The 21,431-nt window shown below is 42.8% G+C and overlaps 2 protein-coding genes across 8 annotated transcripts in view; one reads left to right on the top strand and one right to left on the bottom strand.

The window, feature by feature from the left end:
* Positions 1-21,431, top strand: part of LOC139531457 (uncharacterized) — a 261,709-nt gene that overhangs the window by 73,268 nt on the left and 167,010 nt on the right. The window lies entirely within an intron of this gene.
* LOC139531458 (uncharacterized) lies at positions 1,862-10,724 on the bottom strand. The gene is made up of 4 exons (XM_071327927.1): positions 10,336-10,724; positions 10,093-10,136; positions 3,419-4,084; positions 1,862-1,998 (listed from the first exon to the last, which is right to left on the bottom strand). The coding sequence occupies exons 1-3, from the start codon at positions 10,357-10,359 to the stop codon at positions 3,448-3,450; spliced, it is 705 nt and encodes a 234-aa protein (XP_071184028.1). The 5' UTR covers positions 10,360-10,724; the 3' UTR covers positions 1,862-1,998; positions 3,419-3,447.

Genomic DNA, 21,431 nt, shown 5'->3' with positions numbered 1-21,431 from the left:
ATCACTCCTGCTGGGGGTAACGGTAGCAGTGGGGAAGGCATCACTCCTGCTGGGGGTAACGGTAGCAGTGGGGAAGGCATCACTCCTGCTGGGGGTAACGGTAGTGGGGAAGGCATCACTCCTGCTGGGGGTAACGGTAGTGGGGAAGGCATCACTCCTGCTGGGGGTAACGGTAGAGGGGAAGGCATCACTCCTGCTGGGGGTAACGGTAGCAGTGGGGAAGGCATCACTCCTGCTGGGGATAACGGTAGCAGTGGGGAAGGCATCACTCCTGCTGGGGGTAACGGTAGCAGTGGGGAAGGCATCACTCCTGCTGGGGGTAACGGTAGTGGGGAAGGCATCACTCCTGCTGGGGGTAACGGTAGAGGGGAAGGCATCACTCCTGCTGGGGATAACGGTAGCAGTGGGGAAGGCATCACTCCTGCTGGGGATAACGGTAGCAGTGGGGAAGGCATCACTCCTGCTGGGGGTAACGGTAGAGGGGAAGGCATCACTCCTGCTGGGGGTAACGGTAGAGGGGAAGGCATCACTCCTGCTGGGGGTAACGGTAGAGGGGAAGGCATCACTCCTGCTGGGGGTAACGGTAGTGGGGAAGGCATCACTCCTGCTGGGGGTAACGGTAGTGGGGAAGGCATCACTCCTGCTGGGGGTAACGGTAGTGGGGAAGGCATCACTCCTGCTGGGGGTAACGGTAGTGGGGAAGGCATCACTCCTGCTGGGGGTAACGGTAGTGGGGAAGGCATCACTCCTGCTGGGGGTAACGGTAGTGGGGAAGGCATCACTCCTGCTGGGGGTAACGGTAGTGGGGAAGGCATCACTCCTGCTGGGGGTAACGGTAGAGGGGAAGGCATCACTCCTGCTGGGGGTAACGGTAGAGGGGAAGGCATCACTCCTGCTGGGGGTAACGGTAGAGGGGAAGGCATCACTCCTGCTGGGGGTAACGGTAGCGGGGAAGGCATCACTCCTGCTGGGGGTAACGGTAGTGGGGAAGGCATCACTCCTGCTGGGGGTAACGGTAGCAGTGGGGAAGGCATCACTCCTGCTGGGGATAACGGTAGCAGTGGGGAAGGCATCACTCCTGCTGGGGATAACGGTAGCAGTGGGGAAGGCATCACTCCTGCTGGGGGTAACGGTAGCAGTGGGGAAGGCATCACTCCTGCTGGGGATAACGGTAGCAGTGGGGAAGGCATCACTCCTGCTGGGGGTAACGGTAGCAGTGGGGGGGGGGTAATGTCACTCTGGGGTTTACACTTGGGAGAGCGGGTATAGATCCAGTCAAACACCTTTTCACCTGAGAAGAGACACAAGCAGAACACAAAATCACCACATATTTAAATAACAGCTATTTGAGATGACAGAGTACATATTTTGTATTTGACTAAGTTTGATTTATGAGTGAGCTATATCCACTTGAAGGAAATGAATGGTGTTAGTATGAAGCCTTACTTGGGGTGAGTGTATGCTGTCTGAGAGGGCTGGGCATGGGACTGAGCCCCCCCATCTCCTGTTGCTCCTCCTGCTGCTCTGCCGTAGAGGCCTCATCCTCCTCCTCTTCTCTCTGACCTTCAGGCCTCGCTGGCTCCTCTCTACTGGTCGTCTTCTGCTTCTTAGGTCTGACCCTCTTGGGCTTCTCTGCTTTATGCTCTGCAGTCTGATTGGACCAGGGTTTCTTCTTTGCGTTCTGATTAAACAAGGGTCTGGATGTCCCCTCCTCTTGCCCTGACTCCACAGGGGAATATCTTGCTGGTTTAGTTTTCTGTTTATTGTGTTTGGACTTGTTGGCTGTGTGTGTGTCGTCTGTCTCTGTGATCTGTGTGTTGACAGGGCTGTTGAGCCACCAAGGACCAGGCTTGATCCTCTTCCTCTTCCCTGCTAACTGGGTTAGCTGGCCGGCCTGGGAGGAGTCAGCCTCACCTGTAGGGGAGGGGCCAACCTCCTTGGCTTTACGATTGGCTGGAACCTTGACTCGTCTCTGTCCTGACGGTGCCAACTGTAGAACTGTGGAGAAAGACAACATTACATCTAGCCTAGATTTTTATGTGCACTACATTTTTCCATAGCTTTTTTTGTTTTGTGAATGTTTTTATTTTGTTGTTTTAATTGTTGAGAGCAAAACATACAGTCAAAGTCAGAAGTTTACATACACCGTAGCCAAAAAAAATCTAACTCAGTTTTTCACAATTCCTGACATTTAATCCTAGTAAAAATTCCCTGTTTTAGGCCAGTTAGGATCACCACTTTATTTTAAGAATGTGAAATGTCAAAATAATAGTAGAGAATCATTTATTTCAGCATTTATTTATTTCATCACATTCCCAGTAGGTCAGAAGTTTGCATACACGCAATTAGTATTTGGTAGCATTGCCTTTAAATTGTTTAACTTGGGTCAAATGTTTTGGGTAGCCTTCCACAAGTTGGGTGAATTTTGGCCCATTCCTCCTGACAGAGCTGGTTTAACTGAGTCAGGTTTGTAGGCCTTGCTAGCATACGCTTTTTCATTTTTTCCCCCAGAATTGTCTATAGGATTGAGGTCAGGGCTTTGTGATGGCCACTCCAATACCTTGACTTTGTTGTCCTTAAGCCATTTTGCAACAACTTTGGAAGTATGCTTGGGGTCATGGTCGGAAATGGGTCTTCCAAATGGACAAAGCTTTAACTTCCTGACTGATGTTTTGAGATGTTGCTTCAATATATCCACCTAATTTTCCAGCCTCATGATGCCATCTATTTTGTGAAGGGCACCAGTACCTCCTGCAACAAAGCAGCCCCACAACATGATGCTGCCACCCCCGTGCTTCACGGTTGGGATGGTGTTCTTCGGCTTGCAAGCATCCCCCTTTTTCCACCAAACATAACGATGGTCATTATGGCCAAACAGTTCTATATTTGTTTCATCAGACCAGAGGACATTTCTTCAAAAAGTACAATCTTTGTCCCCATGTGCAGTTGCAAACCGTAGTCTGGCCATGAAATACATCAACAAATACACCTCCAATTGACTCAAATGATGTCAATTAGCCTATCAGAAGCTTCTAAAGCCATGACATAATTTTCAGGAATTTTCCAAGCTGTTTAAAGCCACAGTCAACTTAGTGTATGTAAACTTCTGACCCCCTGGAATTGTGATACAGTGAATTATAAGTGAAATAATATGTCTAAACAATTGTTGGAAAAATTACTTGTGTCACGCACAAAGTAGATGTCTTAACCGACTTGCCAAAACCATAGCCTGTTAACAAGAAATTTGTGGAGTGGTTGAAAAACAAGTTTTAATGTCTCCAACCTAAGTGTATGTAAACTTCCGACTTCAACTGTATTTTTATACCTACAAACGGCATGATACAACTTGCACTTGTGATGAAGATTATAGTCAAAGAAACCATTGTGATGTGTGATATCAGCTGTCAGGGGATCTTACCTGGTGAAACATCCTGGTCTGCAGCAGCTTCACACTCCTCCTCCATGACGACAGGCTCCTGCCCAGCTCCAGCTGACAGTCTCATCGTCTTCCCAGACTGCCGGCCTCGTCCTCGGCTCGGGGTTCACCTTGTAACCTTGGAATTTAGAGATTCTGGGAACTTTTTCTGTTTTGGTGCGGGCTTTTGATTGGCTGGGTTTAGGCTTGGCCCCTCCTCCTGGTTCCAGGTCACCTGCTGTCGTTGGTTCAGATAACGGGTTGTTGACTTTCTTCTTCTGGTCTTGTTCTATGTGGTCTGCCTCGACAGGCCCATCACCCTGGGGACTAGAGTCCCTCTTCTTCCTGGCTATAGACTTGGTGAGGACAGGTATGAGGGAGGAGCCTCCAGTAGCATTCTTCTCTTTAGTTTTCACGTCAGCTGTCCCTTCTGATCTCAGCTTGGCTGTATCCTTCTCTGATTGGCTGGCCTTGGTGAGTGTGTCAGCTGAGGCGTCGTTACTGCTGTGTGATTGGTCCTTCTGCTGCGGTCGAGGTGTGGCCCTGTTGGGGTCAGTCTTCCAGCGAAGGGAGAACCAGGAAGGACCATCGTCCTCCAGGATCAGGAAGTCATCCTCCAGATCGGTGAGAGGAGCTTCTCTCACTGGAGACGCCAGGGCTTTCCTAGGGCTGAACAGAAACACAGCATTAGCCCTTTCCTAGGGCTGAACAGAAACCCATCTCCTCCCAGCTGCCCACTGCACTGAAGATAGGAAACACTGTCACCACCGACAAATCCACTATAATTGAGAATTTCAATAAGCATTTTTCTACGGCTGGCCATGCTTTCCACCTGGTTACCCCTACCCCGGTCAACAGCACTGCACGCCCCACAGCTACTCGCCCAAGTCTTCCCCATTTCTCCTTCTCCCAAATCCAGTCTGCTGATGTTCTGAAAGAGCTGCAAAATCTGGACCCCTACAAATCAACCGCGCTAGATAATCTGGACCCTTTCTTTCTAAAATGATCTGCTGAAATTGTTTCCACCCCTATTACTAGCCTGTTCAACCTCTCTTTCGTGTCGTCTGAGATTCCCAAAGATTGGAAAGCAGCTGCAGTCATCCCCCTCTTCAAAGGGGGGGACACTCTTGACCCAAACTGCTACAGACCTATCTATCCTACCCTGCCTTTCTAAGGTCTTCGAAAGCCAAGTCAACAAACAGATTACCGACCATTTTGAATCCCACCATACCTTCTCCGCTATGCAATCTGGTTTCAGAGCTGGTCATGGGTGCACCTCAGCCACGCTCAAGGTCCTAAACGATATCTTAACCGCCATCGATAAGAAACAATACTGTGCAGACGTATTCATTGACCTGGCCAAGGCTTTCGACTCTGTCAATCACCACATCCTCATCGGCAGACTCGACAGCCTTGGTTTCTCAAATGATTGCCTCGCCTGGTTCACCAACTACTTCTCTGATAGAGTTCAGCGTGTCAAATCGGAGGGTCTGTTGTCCGGCCCTCTGGCAGTCTCTATAGGGGTGCCACAGGGTTCAATTCTCGGGCCGACTCTTTTCTCTGAAAATATCAATGATGTCGCTCTTGCTGCTGGTGAGTCTCTGCTCCACCTCTACGCAGACGACACCATTCTGTATACTTCTGGCCCTTCTTTGGACACTGTTTTAACAACCCTCCAGGCGAGCTTCAATGCCATACAACTCTCCTTCCGTGGCCTCCAATTGCTCTTAAATACAAGTAAAACTAAATGCATGCTCTTCAACCGATCGCTGCCTGCACCTGCCCGCCTGTCCAACATCACTACTCTGGACGGCTCTCACTTAGAATATGTGGACAAATCTACAAATACCTAGGTGTCTGGTTAGACTGTAAACTCTCCTTCCAGACTCACATCAAACATCTCCAATCCAAAGTTAAATCTAGAATTGGCTTCCTATTCCGCATCAAAGCATCTTTCACTCATGCTGCCAAACATACCCTTGTAAAACTGACCATCCTACCAATCCTCGACTTCGGTGATGTCATTTACAAAATAGCCTCCAATACCCTACTCAATAAATTGGATGCAGTCTATCACAGTGCCATCCATTTTGTCACCAAAGCCCCATATACTACCCACCACTGCGACCTGTACACTCTCGTTGGCTGGCCCTCGCTTCATACTCGTCGCCAAACCCACTGGCTCCAGGTCATCTACAAGACCCTGCTAGGTAAAGTCCCCCCTTATCTCAGCTCGCTGGTCACCATAGCAGCACCCACCTGTAGCATGCGCTCCAGCAGGTATATCTCTGGTCACCCCCAAAACCAATTCTTCCTTTGGCAGCCTCTCCTTCCAGTTCTCTTCTGCCAATGACTGGAACGAACTACAAAAATCTCTGAAACTGGAAACACTTATCTCCCTCACTAGCTTTAAGCACCAGCTGTCAGAGCAGCTCATAGATTACTACACCTGTACATAGCCCATCTATAATTTAGCCCAAACAACTACCTCTTTCCCTACTGTATTTATTTATTTATTTATTTAGCTCCTTTGCACCCCATTATTTCTTTCTCCCACTGCAAATCAACCATTCCAGTGTTTTACTTGCTATATTGTATTTACTTCGCCACCATGGCCTTTTTTCTTTTTGCCTTTATCTCCCTTATCTCACTTCACTTGCTCACATTGTATATAGACTTATTTTTCTACTGTATTATTGACTGTATGTTTGTTTTACTCCATGTGTAACTATGTGTTGTTGTATGTGTCGAACTGCTTTGCTTTATCTTGGCCAGGTCGCAATTGTAAATGAGAACGTGTTCTCAACTTGCCTACCTGGTTAAATAAAGGTGAAATAAATCAAATAAATAAAGAGTTACCAGCCTCAGAAATTGCAGCCCAAATAAAATGCTTCAAAGTTCAAGTAACAGGCATGTCAACATCAACTGTTCAGAAGAGAATCAGGCCTTCATGGTCGAAATTGCTGCAAACCACTACTAAAGGACACCAATAAGAAGAAGAGACTTGGTACAAGAAACACAAGCATAGGACATTTAGACCGGTGGAGTCCAAATTTGAGATTTTTGGTTCCAACCGCCATGTCTTTGTGAGAAGAAGTGTAGGTGAACGGATGATCTCCGCACGTAGTTCCTACCGTGAAACATGGAGGTGTGATGGTGCTTTGCTGGTGACACGGTCAGTGATTTATTTAGAATTCAAGGCACACTTAACCAGCATGACTACCACAGCATTCTGCAACGATACACCATCACATCTGGTTCGCGCTTAGTGGGAGTATCATTTGTTTTACAACAGGACAGTGATCCAACACACCTCCAGGCTGTGTAAGGGCTACTTGACCAAGAAGGAGAGTGATGGGGTGCTGCATCAGATGACCTGGCCTCCACAATAACCAGACCTCAACCCAATTGAGATGGTTTGGGATGAGTTGGACTGCAGAGTGAAGGAAAAGCAGCCAACAAGTGCTCAGCATATGTGGGAACTCCTTCAAGACTGTTGGAAAAGCATTCCAGGTGAAGCTGGTTGAGAGAATGCCAAGCGTGTGCAAAGCTGTCAAGGCAAAGGGTGGCTAATTTGAAGAACCTAATGTTATTTGTTTAACACTTTTTTGGTTACTACATGATTCCATATGTGTAATTTGATAGTGTTGATGTCTTCACTATTATTCTACAATGTAGAAAATAGTAAAAATAAAGAAAATCCCTTGAATGAGTAGGTGTCCAAACTTTTAATTGGTACTGTATCTACCTCAAATAACACATACCCCTGTAACATCGACTCTGTACTGGTACTCTGTGTACATAGTAAAGTAAATTATTATTATTTTTGTTCAACATTCTGACTTGTAATGGGACTGTTCTGGACTGCTGAGCCTACATGTTAGAGACGAGTAAGTATTTCACGCTCAGATTCTAAAAGAGGCTAGCTAGGCCTATGTGAAGCTAGCCAAAATAAGGATGAGACAAAATAGTGGAATTTGCAGTTCACCTTCAAAATTAAAGTCCCTATGATAGTGATACAAATAGTGGAATCATGCCACATTTGTACTAAATAATACAAAACAAGGTTGGAATGTTGTTCTATAACTTCAAGACAACTAGTTAACTTGACGAAGACATTTGTTGAAATCACTCTGTGGATGTAACCATGCTTACTAATTAACTAATTATTATATTTTATTGTATTTATATAACATTCCAACCTTGTTCAGCATTATCTAATCCAAATATGGCCTGCTTCCACTATTTGTAATATTTGCATCACATTCAATTAATGACTTTTTTAGAAGCGAAACCGCAAATTCCACTATTGTAGCTAATACTTATTGTGGCTAGCTTCACATAAGTGCTAAATAGCTGAATGTTGATTGGCTGAAAGCCGTGATATATCAGACCGTATATCATGGGTACGACACCAAAAATATTTGTACTGCTCTAATTACGTTGGTAACCAGTTCATAATAGCAATAAGGCAAATCTGGGATTTGTGGTATATGGCCAATAAACCACGGGTAAGGAGGCTAAGGACTGTATCCAGGCACTCCGCAATGTGTCGTGCTTGAAGAACAGCCCTTATCCGTGGTATATTGGCCTTATTGCTTAAATAGAGCTGTTCAGCTTGTAGTCCTAAAACCCAGAAATTAGTTACCTCTGGTTCGTTCAGTCATTCCTATGGGGAAAATTAACAGAGAAAGAATAGGGTTTGGAATAAACACCAAAAAGAAGGTCTGAGGTGAAAAGGATGATGATATTTGTGTTCTATGGAGGGGTGATGCAAAACAGCGAGGCATTCCATGCTTTTCTTAACTCTTGTCTGAGCACCTGAGATTTACTATGCAATCTGACACACGTCAAATCAGTTTCCTTGATCTTCTGATTTTATGTGAGGATAACGTTCTATACACTGATCTTTACAGGAAACCTACTGATCGTAACAGTTTGTTGGGGGCTGATAGCTGTCACCCGCTTCCCATGAAAAACAGTTTGCCCTACAGCCAATTCTGTCTAATCAAAATAATTTGCAAGAAACAATCAGATTTTGACAGAAATATGGCTGAGACGCCAAAAGAAATTCAAGCAGAGGGGGTACAAACATGGTCAGATTAATACTGCCATGAGAAAATTCAAAACAAATCGAGACATGATCTCTTTCAAGGACAGTCTAGCAAAAAGAAGCATTCTTGCGTTCCAACTACCCTCCATTCAAAGTGCTCTGAACAAATTAAGAGAATCATTCACAAACATTGGCACATTCTAAGATCCGATGACAGTATCGGCAATGTGTTTTCAGAAATCTCAGAGATCAAAAGGTAAACTGATTTACCACCCCAAAATATCCCTGCACGTTGTCTGTTTGCGCCTCTACCAGATGGAAACTACAATTGTAATGGCTGCGCTCAATGCAATGGCACTTACAAATGTAGATCCTTCAAACACCCTCAAACAGGGAAACAGATCCCAATCAAAGGTGTTATCACAGTGCTCCACTAAGGCAGTTATTTATCTTATAACTTGTCCTTGTGGCAAAATATGTGGGTAAAACAAAGCGCAAATTAAAAGTACGAATCTCGGAGCATCGTAGCACCATTAGGTGCAAAAACACTATTTACCCAGTTGCGGCCCACTTTTTGGAAGCGAACCACTCGATTTCGTCCCTACTTTATATCGGCATTGAACATGTCACCATCCCTAGGAGAGGGGGTGACCTCGACAATTTATTGTTAAAACAAGAGGCTGCCTGGATCTATAATTTAAAGACCCTTGCTCCCTTCGGTCTCAACTTTGACCTGAAGCCATTCTTGAGATTATTGTGATTTTGCTATTCATTGTAAATGTTTGTAGGCCTATGTATCCAAATTGTATCTATTATCGTATGCTATCCATTCATGTGTTTGTATGTTCTTATATCTGAGAATTAACCAATGATATCAGGCCACATCCCACCATGATTAGACACCTGTGTGTGTTTGACACTTTCTAAAAACTAGTGACGGGCAGTGTTTGTCATCATACCCTGATGAAGACAGCTTGTCTGTCAAAACGTTGGTTATCAGGTGATTCAATTATTGCATCTGAGCTCCTAGAGCACAGCTGTCAAACTCATTCCACGGAGGGCCGAGTGTCTGTGGGTTTTCGCTCCACCCTTGTACTTGATTGATGAATTCAGGTCACTGATTAGTAAGGAACTCCCATCACCTGGTTGTCTAGGTCTTAACTGAAAGGAAAAAACAAAAACCAGCAGACACTAGGCCCTCCATGGAATGAGTTTGACACCCCTGTCCTAGAGTGTCAAGTAGTCTACTCCGCTAGCCAGCACCTCGCCTAAACAGGTGTGCGTTTCTTTCGCCTCCAAATTAACACAGGTTTAGGACATTTTATACGTGTTATTCTGACTGCTATGATTGCACAGTTAACATTACCTTTGAATTACGAGCCCTTTGTGATTATTTAATTATTACATGAATTATATTAAACTCAAAGTTATGTTAGCTGATTTAAGATTCTCAGAACCAAACGTATAACATCTACTTGACAGACCTTATTTTCGGCGTTTTTCCAAAAACACATTTATTTTCCTCATAGGCTTTGTCCAACGAACGAACCATGGCAGAGTTAATGCCTACAAAAATACGCCATTACCATTTCTCTATACCAAGTTACCTAGAATAGTTTCTTACCTCGCTCTATTGGAGAAGTACCGAAGCTTCTTCCGAGGTCTCGCCTGTGAAAAGATAGATTGACATTTTGCAGACGTGATTATCAGCTGGGATAGCTAACGTTGTTAGCAAGTTAGCTAACTAAAGTCAGTTATGTTAGGTAGCTAACGTTAGCTAGTTTCACTGCATATGGCAACGTATCCTGTAATGTTAGTTTGCTAGCCAAACGTAGCTTGTCATTAGTTAGCGAAAATAAATAGTTACCAGATTTGGGTATTTGGAGTCCATTTCTGTCCGTGTAGACAAATGTATTTAGCCCGCTAACGTTAGCTTGATAATAAATCGGTCTACTAGCGTAGCACAGCCCTACCGCAATTTCTCCCAATTATTGGATTGTTTTATTTGCACGCTGAAACTAAAATTCTCATCAAGTTAACATATGATAGTTAGACACATATCCTTAGTTCGTAAAACAATATATATCTATGTTTACAAGACCGCTAATGTTAGCCAAACGAAGACGTTGTTTACAAGAAAATTGCCCGCGCTAACTTCAAACACCAGCTCTGTAAGTGCCGGAAATGTGTACAAGCTAGACAGAAACACTTTTTAGGAGATGGGAAACCAAGTTGCCCATATATCGTCAAGACTACGCGGTGCATTCTGGGACAAGGCGACCATTCCTTCAATGGGTGCCAGCAAAAAAAAAAAAAACATGAACATGAATTACGTCACCAAGAAGTACAACGTTACAAATATTTTCCAAGTTGTGAGATAATGAACGTGTTTTCTGTAATATCGTATAGCTTTGAATTCGTGACATGATGTACTTTCGACGAAAATAGTCCGTTTTTTTTTACTCATACCCTGACTTTTAGAATTGTGACGACTAGTTTAGCAAAAATGTTGATCTATTAATTCCTGCTGTTATTCTTTTCTCTTCCTTTTCTAATATCTCTGATATCACCCATCCGTCTTCTGCTTCTTATGTGGTATTATTGACGTCCGCAAACAATTATTAAAAATGCATGCCGCCACCTACTGTATGGGTTGTAAACTATATAAAAAAATATCCATTATACGAAAGGGGGAAAAACCTACATTCAAAAGGCAAAAATATCACTATTTTTTTATACATACAAATAAAACCAGAATACTCCTTCAGTCACATCCCTATTCAAGTCACCTCCCTACAGGCCCAGGGGCCTGTGAGTGCAGATTACCTTCAATGCCTCTAAAATAATTTGCTGTTTATGTGGATGATCTTTAAAAAAAAATGTTGGAGCATCCAGACACTAAACTTGATAAATTGATTATTATGTAATTATTGATAAACATGCACCTTTTAAGAAACTGACTGTTAGAACATTTTAACTTGATGAGGAATTGAAAAACTATGGTTGAAAGAAATGGGGCAAAAGGAGTGGCTAATACGGCAGTAATCGTTTTGCACTGTGAGTCAGGGGAGTAGGCTCACCAAAGGGCAACCAAGTCCTACCAGGGCCACTCACTGGGGAGCCAGGCACTACCAGGGCCACCCGCTGGGTAACCAGGCCCTGACAGGGCCACCCACTGGGGAACCAGGCCCTGACAGGGCCACCCTCTGGGGAACCAGGCCCTGACAGGGCCACCCGCTGGGTAACCAGGCCCTGACAGGCCCACCCACTGGGGAACCAGGCCCTGACAGGGCCACCCACTGGGGAACCAGGCCCTGACAGGGCCACCCACTGGGGAACCAGGCCCTGACAGGGCCACCCACTGGGGAACCAGGCCCTGACAGGGCCACCCACTGGGGAACCAGGCCCTGTCAGGGCCACCCACTGGGGAACCAGGCCCTGACAGGGCCACCCACTGGGGAACCAGGCCCTGACAGGGCCACCCACTGGGGAACCAGGCCCTGACAGGGCCACCCACTGGGGAACCAGGCCCTGACAGGGCCACCCACTGGGTAACCAGGCCCTGACAGGCCCACCCACTGGGGAACCAGGCCCTGACAGGCCCACCCACTGGGGAGCCAGGCCCTGACAGGCCCACCCACTGGGTAACCAGGCACTGACATGGCCACCCACTTGGAAAGGCTGGTCATGGCTCATATCCACACCATTATCCCAGAAACCCTAGACCCACTCCAATTTGCATACAGCCCCAACAGATCCACAGATGATGCAATCTCTATTGCACTCCACACTGCACTTTCCCACCTGGACAAAAGGAACACCTATGTGAGAATGCTGTTCATAGACTACAGCTCAGCGTTCAACACCATAGTGCCCTCAAAGCTCATCACCAAGCTAAGGACCCTGGGACTAAATACCTCACTCTACAAATGGATCCTGGACATCCTGTTCTCTCATGACTGCACGGCCAAGCACGACTTCAACAGCATCATTAAGTTTGCCGATGAAACAACAGTGGTAGGCCTGATCACCGACAATGACGAGACAGCCAGGACAACACCCTCTTCTTCAATGTGATCAGACAAAGGAGATGATTGTGGACTACAGGAAAAGGAGGGCCGAGCTCGCCCCCATTCTCATCGACAGGGCTGTAGTGGGGCAGGTTGAGAGCTTCAAGTTCCTTGGTGTCCACATCACCAACAAACTATCATGATCCAAACACACCAAGACAGTTGTGAAGAGGGCACGGAAAACCTATTCCTTCTCAGGAGACTGAAAGGATTTGGCATGGGTCCTCAGATCCTCAAAAGGTTCTACAGCTGCACCATCGAGCGCATCCTGACTAGTTGCATCACTGCCTGGTACGGCAACTGCTTGGCCTCCGACCGCAAGGCACTACAGAGGGTAGTGTGTACGGCCCAGTACATCACTGGGGCCAAGCTTCCTGCCATCCAGGACCTCTATAATAGGCGGTGTCAGAGGACAGCCCATAAAATTGTCCAGTCATCTTTCAAAAAATATCTGCCGTAATATTTGCAACCCCTATTACTAGCCTGTTCAACCTCTCTTTCGTATCATCTGAGATCCCTAAAGATTGGAAATCTGCCCCAGTCATCCTCTTCTTCAAAGGGGGAGACACTCTAGACCCGAACTGTTACAGACCTATATCCATCCTGCCCTGCCTTTCCAAAGTCTTCGAAAGTGTCATGCCCTGACCTTAGAGAGCCGTTTTATTTCTCTATTTGGTTAGGTCAGGGTGTGATGTGGGGTGGGCATTCTATGTTTTGTTTTCTAGGTTTCTGTATTTCTATGTTTTGGCCGGGTATGGTTCTCAATCAGGGACAGCTGTCTATCGTTGTCCTGATTGAGAATCATACTTAGGCAGCCTTTTTTCCCACCTAATGTTGTGGGTAATTATTATTTTTCTGTGTGTGTTTGTGTGCACCTCGGTTGCGTCACGTTCTTTGCTGTTTACCTGTTTGTTTTGTTGGTTAAGTTTTTGTTAGGAGAATTACATTCTCATATTCTTTAACCAATTCAATTAAATTACTCAGTCTGCTATATCAGGATTTGTAAGATACTGATAGAAATAAAAACAAACAGAGGCCCAGTCTACAATAGTCAAATGTTTATTTACGGGAACGTTCTGCCTTTCATTTCCTGTACATTGGTCTATATACAGTACCTCACATTTCGTCATAAATGTCCCTCCTCTCAGAAACAATGACAATATAGTTCACAAGTCTTCCTGCCATACATTGTCTGCCACCTGTTATACAATCTACTACAAGCCCAAGGTCTCTCCCCTCCCTGGGTAGAGACAGAATGTCCTGTAAGGAACACAGCATTCCAGACGGTCTGACGATAGCTCCATTTGTTTCTAACAAGGAACAGAAAGTCCTTGTTCTAATTCTTGACTAAAACTACACACATTATATTCAGTATTATGATTATAATAAGATTCATACATCCATACAGTAACATAGTAGTATTCTGTTTAGTTATAGTTCTAAGTTAAATGTATAAATAATTTAGTCATTATTCATAAAAATCCCATAACAGTTTTTCACTCCGATTAAAAGATGTGGAACGATATGCACGCTGCGCCTTGGTTGTTTTATGACAGGGAGTTTGAGGATAGCGAGCGTGACAGAAAGCCAAACAGATCGCCGACCATTTCCAATCCCACCGTACTTTTCTCCGTTATGCAATCTGGATTCCGAGCTGGTCATGGGTGCACCTCAGCCACGCTCAAGGTCCTAAACAATATCATAACCGCCATCGAATAAAGACAGTACTGTGCAGCCGTCTTCATCGACCTGGCCAAGGCTTTCGACTCTGTCAATCACCGCATTCTTATCGGCCGACTCAATAGCCTTGGTTTCTCAAATGACTGCCTCGCCTGGTTCACAAACTACTTCTCAGATAGAGTTCAGCGTGTCAAATCGGAGGGCCTGTTGTCCGGCCCTCTGGCAGTCTCTATAGGGGTGCCACAGGGTTCAACTCGGACTGACTCTTTTCTCAGAAAATATCAATGATGTCGCTCTTGCTGCTGTTGATTTTCTGATCCACCTCTTCTCAGACGACACCATTCTGGTATACATCTGGCCCTTCTTTGGACACTGTGTTAACAAACCTCCAAACGAGCTTCAATGCCATACAACACTCCTTCCGTGGCCTCCAACTGCTCTTAAATGCAAGTAAAACTAAATGCATGCTCTTCAACTGATCGCTGCCCGCACCCACCTGCCCGACTAGCATCACTACTCTGGACGGTTCTGACTTAGAATATGTGGACAAATCTACAAATACCTAGGTGTCTGGTTAGACTGTAAACTCTCCTTCCAGACTCACGTTAAGCATCTCCAATCCAAAATTAAATCTAGAACCTTCTTCCTATTTCACAAAAAAGCCTACTTCATTCACTCATGCTGCCAAACATACCCTCGTAAAACTAAATAGCCTCCAACACTCTACTCAGCAAATTGGATGTAGTCTATCACAGTGCCATCCTTTTTGTCACTAAAGCCCCATATACTACCCAGCACTGCGACCTGTATGCTCTCGTTGGCTGGCCCTCGCTACATTTCCGTCGCCAAACCCACTGGCTTCAGGTCATCTATAAGTCTTTGCTAGGTAAAGCCCCGCCTTATCTCAGCTCCCTGGTCACCATAGCAACACCCACCCGTAGCACGCGCTCCAGCAGGTATATTTCACGGGTCATCCCCAAAGCCAACACCTCCTTTGGTCGCCTGTTCTTCCAGTTCTCTGCTGCCAATGACAGGAATGAATTGCAAAAGTCAATGAAGCTGGAGACTTATATCTCCCTCACTAACTATAAGCATCAGCTGTCAGAGCAGTTTACCGATCACTGCACCTGTACACAGCCCATCTGTAAATAGCCCATCCAACTTCCTCATCCCCATATTGTTATTTAAAAATATGTATATATTCTCTTTTTCACCCCAGTATCTCTACTTGCACATCATCATCTGCACATCTATCACTCCAGTGTTAATGCTAACTTGTAATTATATTGCCACTCTGGCCGATTTATTGCCTGTCCACATTTGAACACACTGTATATAGATTTCACTATTGTGTTATTGACTGTACGTTTGTTTATCCCATGTGTAATTCTGTGTTGTTTTTTTGTCACACTGCTTTGCTTTATCTTGGCCAGGTCGCAGTTGTAAATGAGAACTTGTTCTCAACTGGCCTACCTGGTTAAATAAAGGTGAAATAAATACATAATATAATCAGTAAGGAACTAAAGATGTTTAAAAGGAGAAGATGAACAGAAGAGCTGAATTAATAAATTGAATGTTCTTTTAGAAAAGTGTACCCTTTCAGCTGAGGAAGAACGAGATGTCAATACATCTGGAATAGAACCAGATCAAACTAGTTGAGCTTTATGTACATTGATTTCGCTAAAAGGGCCTTTATTAGATGTAAACTGGGTTGAGGAGGGAGAAACACATGCTTTAAGAGAACATCAACACCTTGTGTAATGAGATCATCTTTAACTGTGTTCTTTATATGAACATCTGTATACATCTAGTTTAATGGGATTCAATGTGAACATTTTATAAGACACGGTCATTTTCAAGTCCATATGTGAAGAGGACTTTTCAATAGTAGAGATGAGAGATGTTCTTTCATCTTGCCACTGTGCTTCTACACCTGCATTGCTTGCTGTTTGGGGTTTTAGGCTGGGTTTCTGTACAGCACTTTGTGACATCAGCTGATGTAAGAAGGGCTTTATAACTAATTTTGATTTGATTTGAAGGTCAAAGCACCTGGAACAGATGGTCTTTCTGTGGAATTTTATTTACACTTTTGGGAGCATTTAGAGGAACCAGTAATCAACATGTTCCAAGAATGCCTAGCTAATGGTGAGATGATTACTAGCATGGAGGAAGGGCTAAAGATCCCCTGGTCATAGTTCATTAAAGACCTATTACATTATTAAATACAGATTATACATTTATACTTTTAGCACATGCTAACAGACTTAAAATGGGTCTAAAGCACCTTATTAATGAAATGTAAAGTGGTTTCATGAAAGGTCACCACACCAGCTGTAACATTGGGTTAGTCTGGACTGATTACGCTCATTCAGTTGACTCCAACTGTAGTATTTTACTCCTCTACTTTTATAAAGCATTTGATACAATAGAACACACGTTCCTAATACATTTGACGTACACTTTTGGTTTAGGGACTAGCTCTGTCTCTGTTATCAATATGTTTTATAAAAATATGAATAGTTATATTATGATTAATCGTAACACATCTAAAATATATAATATTCACCGTAGTGTACGCCAGGGTTGTCCTGTTTCAGCTTTCTTATTCCTTTTAGTTGTAGAATATCTATTAGCATTTTGAACAACCCGGAATTAAAAGGTATTTCAATATCAGCAGATGATACAACTCTGTTTCTAAAAGACAATGATTAAGTTGCTATTGCACTTAATACTATCAAATCATTCTCTCTCATTTATTTATTGAACCATTTATTTAATTAAGTCTTTAATTAACTCTTCAGCTTCTGGTCTGGAACTTAAATAGATGTGAAATATAACCCTGCATATCTCAAATGACCAATCTGTTGAGAATATTCCAGGGAAAGGTAATGTGAATATTTAGTGGTGCACATGGTGAAAGAAAACATATTGTCTGTTCTCTCAAAGATGAAAGAAAACTAAATCCATCTTTAATAACTGTCTCCAGCGTGACCTCTGTATTACTGGAAGGGTTGTATTGTCCAAAGCAGAGGGCCTGTCACGTTGGTCTACCTTGCCCTATCCCTATCTGTAGCTGATCCAACCAGCCAGGATATCAACAACACTTTCCTAGACTTTATATGGGAAAATAAACAGGACAAACATAAGAAGTCTGTAATATAAAGAGCTGATGGTGGGTTTGAAGTACTAGATTTCATTGATATCAACAATACCTTTAAAGTAAACTGGATATAAAGATGTGTCCTTAGGGAATGAATCTATATGGTACTTCATTCCCTGTCATGTTTTATGTAATTAGGTGGAAGTGCAACAATTTTCCAGCAAAATGTCCCATCAAACATTCCATATTTCACGAACAAGCCCTTTTAGACTGGAAACGATGTCCACAACTTCTCCCCACACAAAACACTTCGGTGGAACAACAAAAATAATGTTAAAAACAAGTCTTTATTATTCCCTAAGTGGTTTGAATTAAAAAAAATATTTGTGCTTGATTTACTTGATAAAGAAGAAAATATACTCTCTTATAGAAAGTTATTAGAAACATATAACTTCCCAGTACATTATAAATCATTTCATTCTATATGCAAAGCAATACCTTCAGAACTCAATTAATGAAATCTCATAAGGTCTTAGAAACATAACTTCCCAATACATTATAAATAATTAAATTCTACATGCAAAGCATATCTATTACTCAATTGAATTTCATTTTCATTTGTGTTTTGGAGAATATGTCGAGATGCACAACTTATGTTAGAAGGTTTCTCCCTGCTGGATAAGAAATGTAAAAATACATTAATAAGGGAACTTGTTCCCTCCAAGAACAAGATCTCTCAGAGGGAAATCCTTCTGTAACGCACATATTACTGAAATTAAATTGAAGAAAGCTTGGTCGCTCCCTCACAAATGTTGTATATCAAAATAAAGTAAAATAAATTCACATTAAAATCTTACATAAAATATACCCTTGTAATAACTTATCTACATTCAGGGACTTGGAGGACATAAACCTTTTCTGTGATACAGGGGAAACTATTGCACCCATTTTTACGAGTGTGACTCTGTGAAGTTATTTTGGAGCAAACTAAGTAATTACATGTTTTATTTCATTAACAAGACCCATATATTTACAATGAAAGACGTAATATGTTATTATTCAAATGAAAACAAAGCTACTGAATTAGTCGTTCATTTCTTCACTTTCTCTGGTAAATTGTACATACACAAAATCAAATATTTGAAATCTGTCCGCAGGTGCAATATATTTTTACTTGAAATCAAATATTTAATAAAATCTCTAGAACTAGTGAATACCAAAACAAATGCATTCTTACAACTCTATAATAGGGTTATTAATTGTAACCCCTGACCATGTTCTATAATAGGTTTATACAACCGTAACCCCTGACCATGTTCTATAATAGGGTTATACAACCGTAACCCCTGACTATGTTCTATAATAGGTTTATACAACCGTAACCCCTGACCATGTTCTATAATAGGTTTATACAACCGTAACCCCTGACCATGTTCTATAATAGGGTTATACAACCGTAACCCCTGACCATGTTCTATAATAGGTTTATACAACCGTAACCCCTGACCATGTTCTATAATAGGTTTATACAACCGTAACCCCTGACCATGTTCTATAATAGGGTTATACAACCGTAACCCCTGACCATGTTCTATAATAGGGTTATACAACCGTAACCCCTGACCATGTTCTATAATAGGGTTATACAACCGTAACCCCTGACCATGTTCTATAATAGGGTTATACAACCGTAACCCCTGACCATGTTCTATAATAGGGTTATACAACCGTAACCCCTGACCATGTTCTATAATAGGGTTATACAACCGTAACCCCTGACCATGTTCTATAATAGGGTTATACAACCGTAACCCCTGACCATGTTCTATAATAGGTTTATACAACCGTAACCCCTGACCATGTTCTATAATAGGTTTATACAACCGTAACCCCTGACCATGTTCTATAATAGGTTTATACAACCGTAACCCCTGACCATGTTCTATAATAGGTTTATACAACCGTAACCCCTGACCATGTTCTATAATAGGGTTATACAACCGTAACCCCTGACCATGTTCTATAATAGGTTTATACAACCGTAACCCCTGACCATGTTCTATAATAGGTTTATACAACCGTAACCCCTGACCATGTTCTATAATAGGGTTATACAACCGTAACCCCTGACCATGTTCTATAATAGGTTTATACAACCGTAACCCCTGACCATGTTCTATAATAGGTTTATACAACCGTAACCCCTGACCATGTTCTATAATAGGTTTATACAACCGTAACCCCTGACCATGTTCTATAATAGGTTTATACAACCGTAACCCCTGACCATGTTCTATAATAGGTTTATACAACCGTAACCCCTGACCATGTTCTATAATAGGTTTATACAACCGTAACCCCTGACCATGTTCTATAATAGGTTTATACAACCGTAACCCCTGACCATGTTCTATAATAGGTTTATACAACCGTAACCCCTGACCATGTTCTATAATAGGGTTATACAACCGTAACCCCTGACCATGTTCTATAATAGGTTTATACAACCGTAACCCCTGACCATGTTCTATAATAGGTTTATACAACCGTAACCCCTGACCATGTTCTATAATAGGGTTATACAACCGTAACCCCTGACCATGTTCTATAATAGGTTTATACAACCGTAACCCCTGACCATGTTCTATAATAGGTTTATACAACCGTAACCCCTGACCATGTTCTATAATAGGTTTATACAACCGTAACCCCTGACCATGTTCTATAATAGGGTTATACAACCGTAACCCCTGACCATGTTCTATAATAGGTTTATACAACCGTAACCCCTGACCATGTTCTATAATAGGTTTATACAACCGTAACCCCTGACCATGTTCTATAATAGGGTTATACAACCGTAACCCCTGACCATGTTCTATAATAGGTTTATACAACCGTAACCCCTGACCATGTTCTATAATAGGTTTATACAACCGTAACCCCTGACCATGTTCTATAATAGGGTTATACAACCGTAACCCCTGACCATGTTCTATAATAGGTTTATACAACCGTAACCCCTGACCATGTTCTATAATAGGGTTATACAACCGTAACCCCTGACCATGTTCTATAATAGGTTTATACAACCGTAACCCCTGACCATGTTCTATAATAGGTTTATACAACCGTAACCCCTGACCATGTTCTATAATAGGTTTATACAACCGTAACCCCTGACCATGTTCTATAATAGGTTTATACAACCGTAACCCCTGACCATGTTCTATAATAGGTTTATACAACCGTAACCCCTGACCATGTTCTATAATAGGGTTATACAACCGTAACCCCTGACCATGTTCTATAATAGGTTTATACAACCGTAACCCCTGACCATGTTCTATAATAGGTTTATACAACCGTAACCCCTGACCATGTTCTATAATAGGGTTATACAACCGTAACCCCTGACCATGTTCTATAATAGGTTTATACAACCGTAACCCCTGACCATGTTCTATAATAGGTTTATACAACCGTAACCCCTGACCATGTTCTATAATAGGTTTATACAACCGTAACCCCTGACCATGTTCTATAATAGGTTTATACAACCGTAACCCCTGACCATGTTCTATAATAGGTTTATACAACCGTAACCCCTGACCATGTTCTATAATAGGTTTATACAACCGTAACCCCTGACCATGTTCTATAATAGGTTTATACAACCGTAACCCCTGACCATGTTCTATAATAGGTTTATACAACCGTAACCCCTGACCATGTTCTATAATAGGTTTATACAACCGTAACCCCTGACCATGTTCTATAATAGGTTTATACAACCGTAACCCCTGACCATGTTCTATAATAGGTTTATACAACCGTAACCCCTGACCATGTTCTATAATAGGTTTATACAACCGTAACCCCTGACCATGTTCTATAATAGGTTTATACAACCGTAACCCCTGACCATGTTCTATAATAGGTTTATACAACCGTAACCCCTGACCATGTTCTATAATAGGTTTATACAACCGTAACCCCTGACCATGTTCTATAATAGGGTTATACAACCGTAACCCCTGACCATGTTCTATAATAGGTTTATACAACCGTAACCCCTGACCATGTTCTATAATAGGTTTATACAACCGTAAC

This window comes from Salvelinus alpinus, chromosome 10 (genome assembly GCF_045679555.1).
Source record: "Salvelinus alpinus chromosome 10, SLU_Salpinus.1, whole genome shotgun sequence".
In the NCBI taxonomy this organism is placed as follows: domain Eukaryota; kingdom Metazoa; phylum Chordata; class Actinopteri; order Salmoniformes; family Salmonidae; genus Salvelinus; species Salvelinus alpinus.
Note: the sequence above shows the minus strand (reverse complement) of the source record. Positions and strands in the feature narration are given on the sequence as shown.

Excerpts from the sequence above, each read along its gene's own strand:
- LOC139531458 (XM_071327927.1), bottom strand. The coding sequence starts at position 10,359 with ATGGACTCCAAATACCCAAATCTG. Across the intron at positions 10,137-10,335 it reads ACTCCAAATACCCAAATCTG|GCGAGACCTCGGAAGAAGCT; the intron begins GTAACTATTTAT and ends ATCTTTTCACAG. Across the intron at positions 4,085-10,092 it reads TACTTCTCCAATAGAGCGAG|CCCTAGGAAAGCCCTGGCGT; the intron begins GTAAGAAACTAT and ends GTTTCTGTTCAG.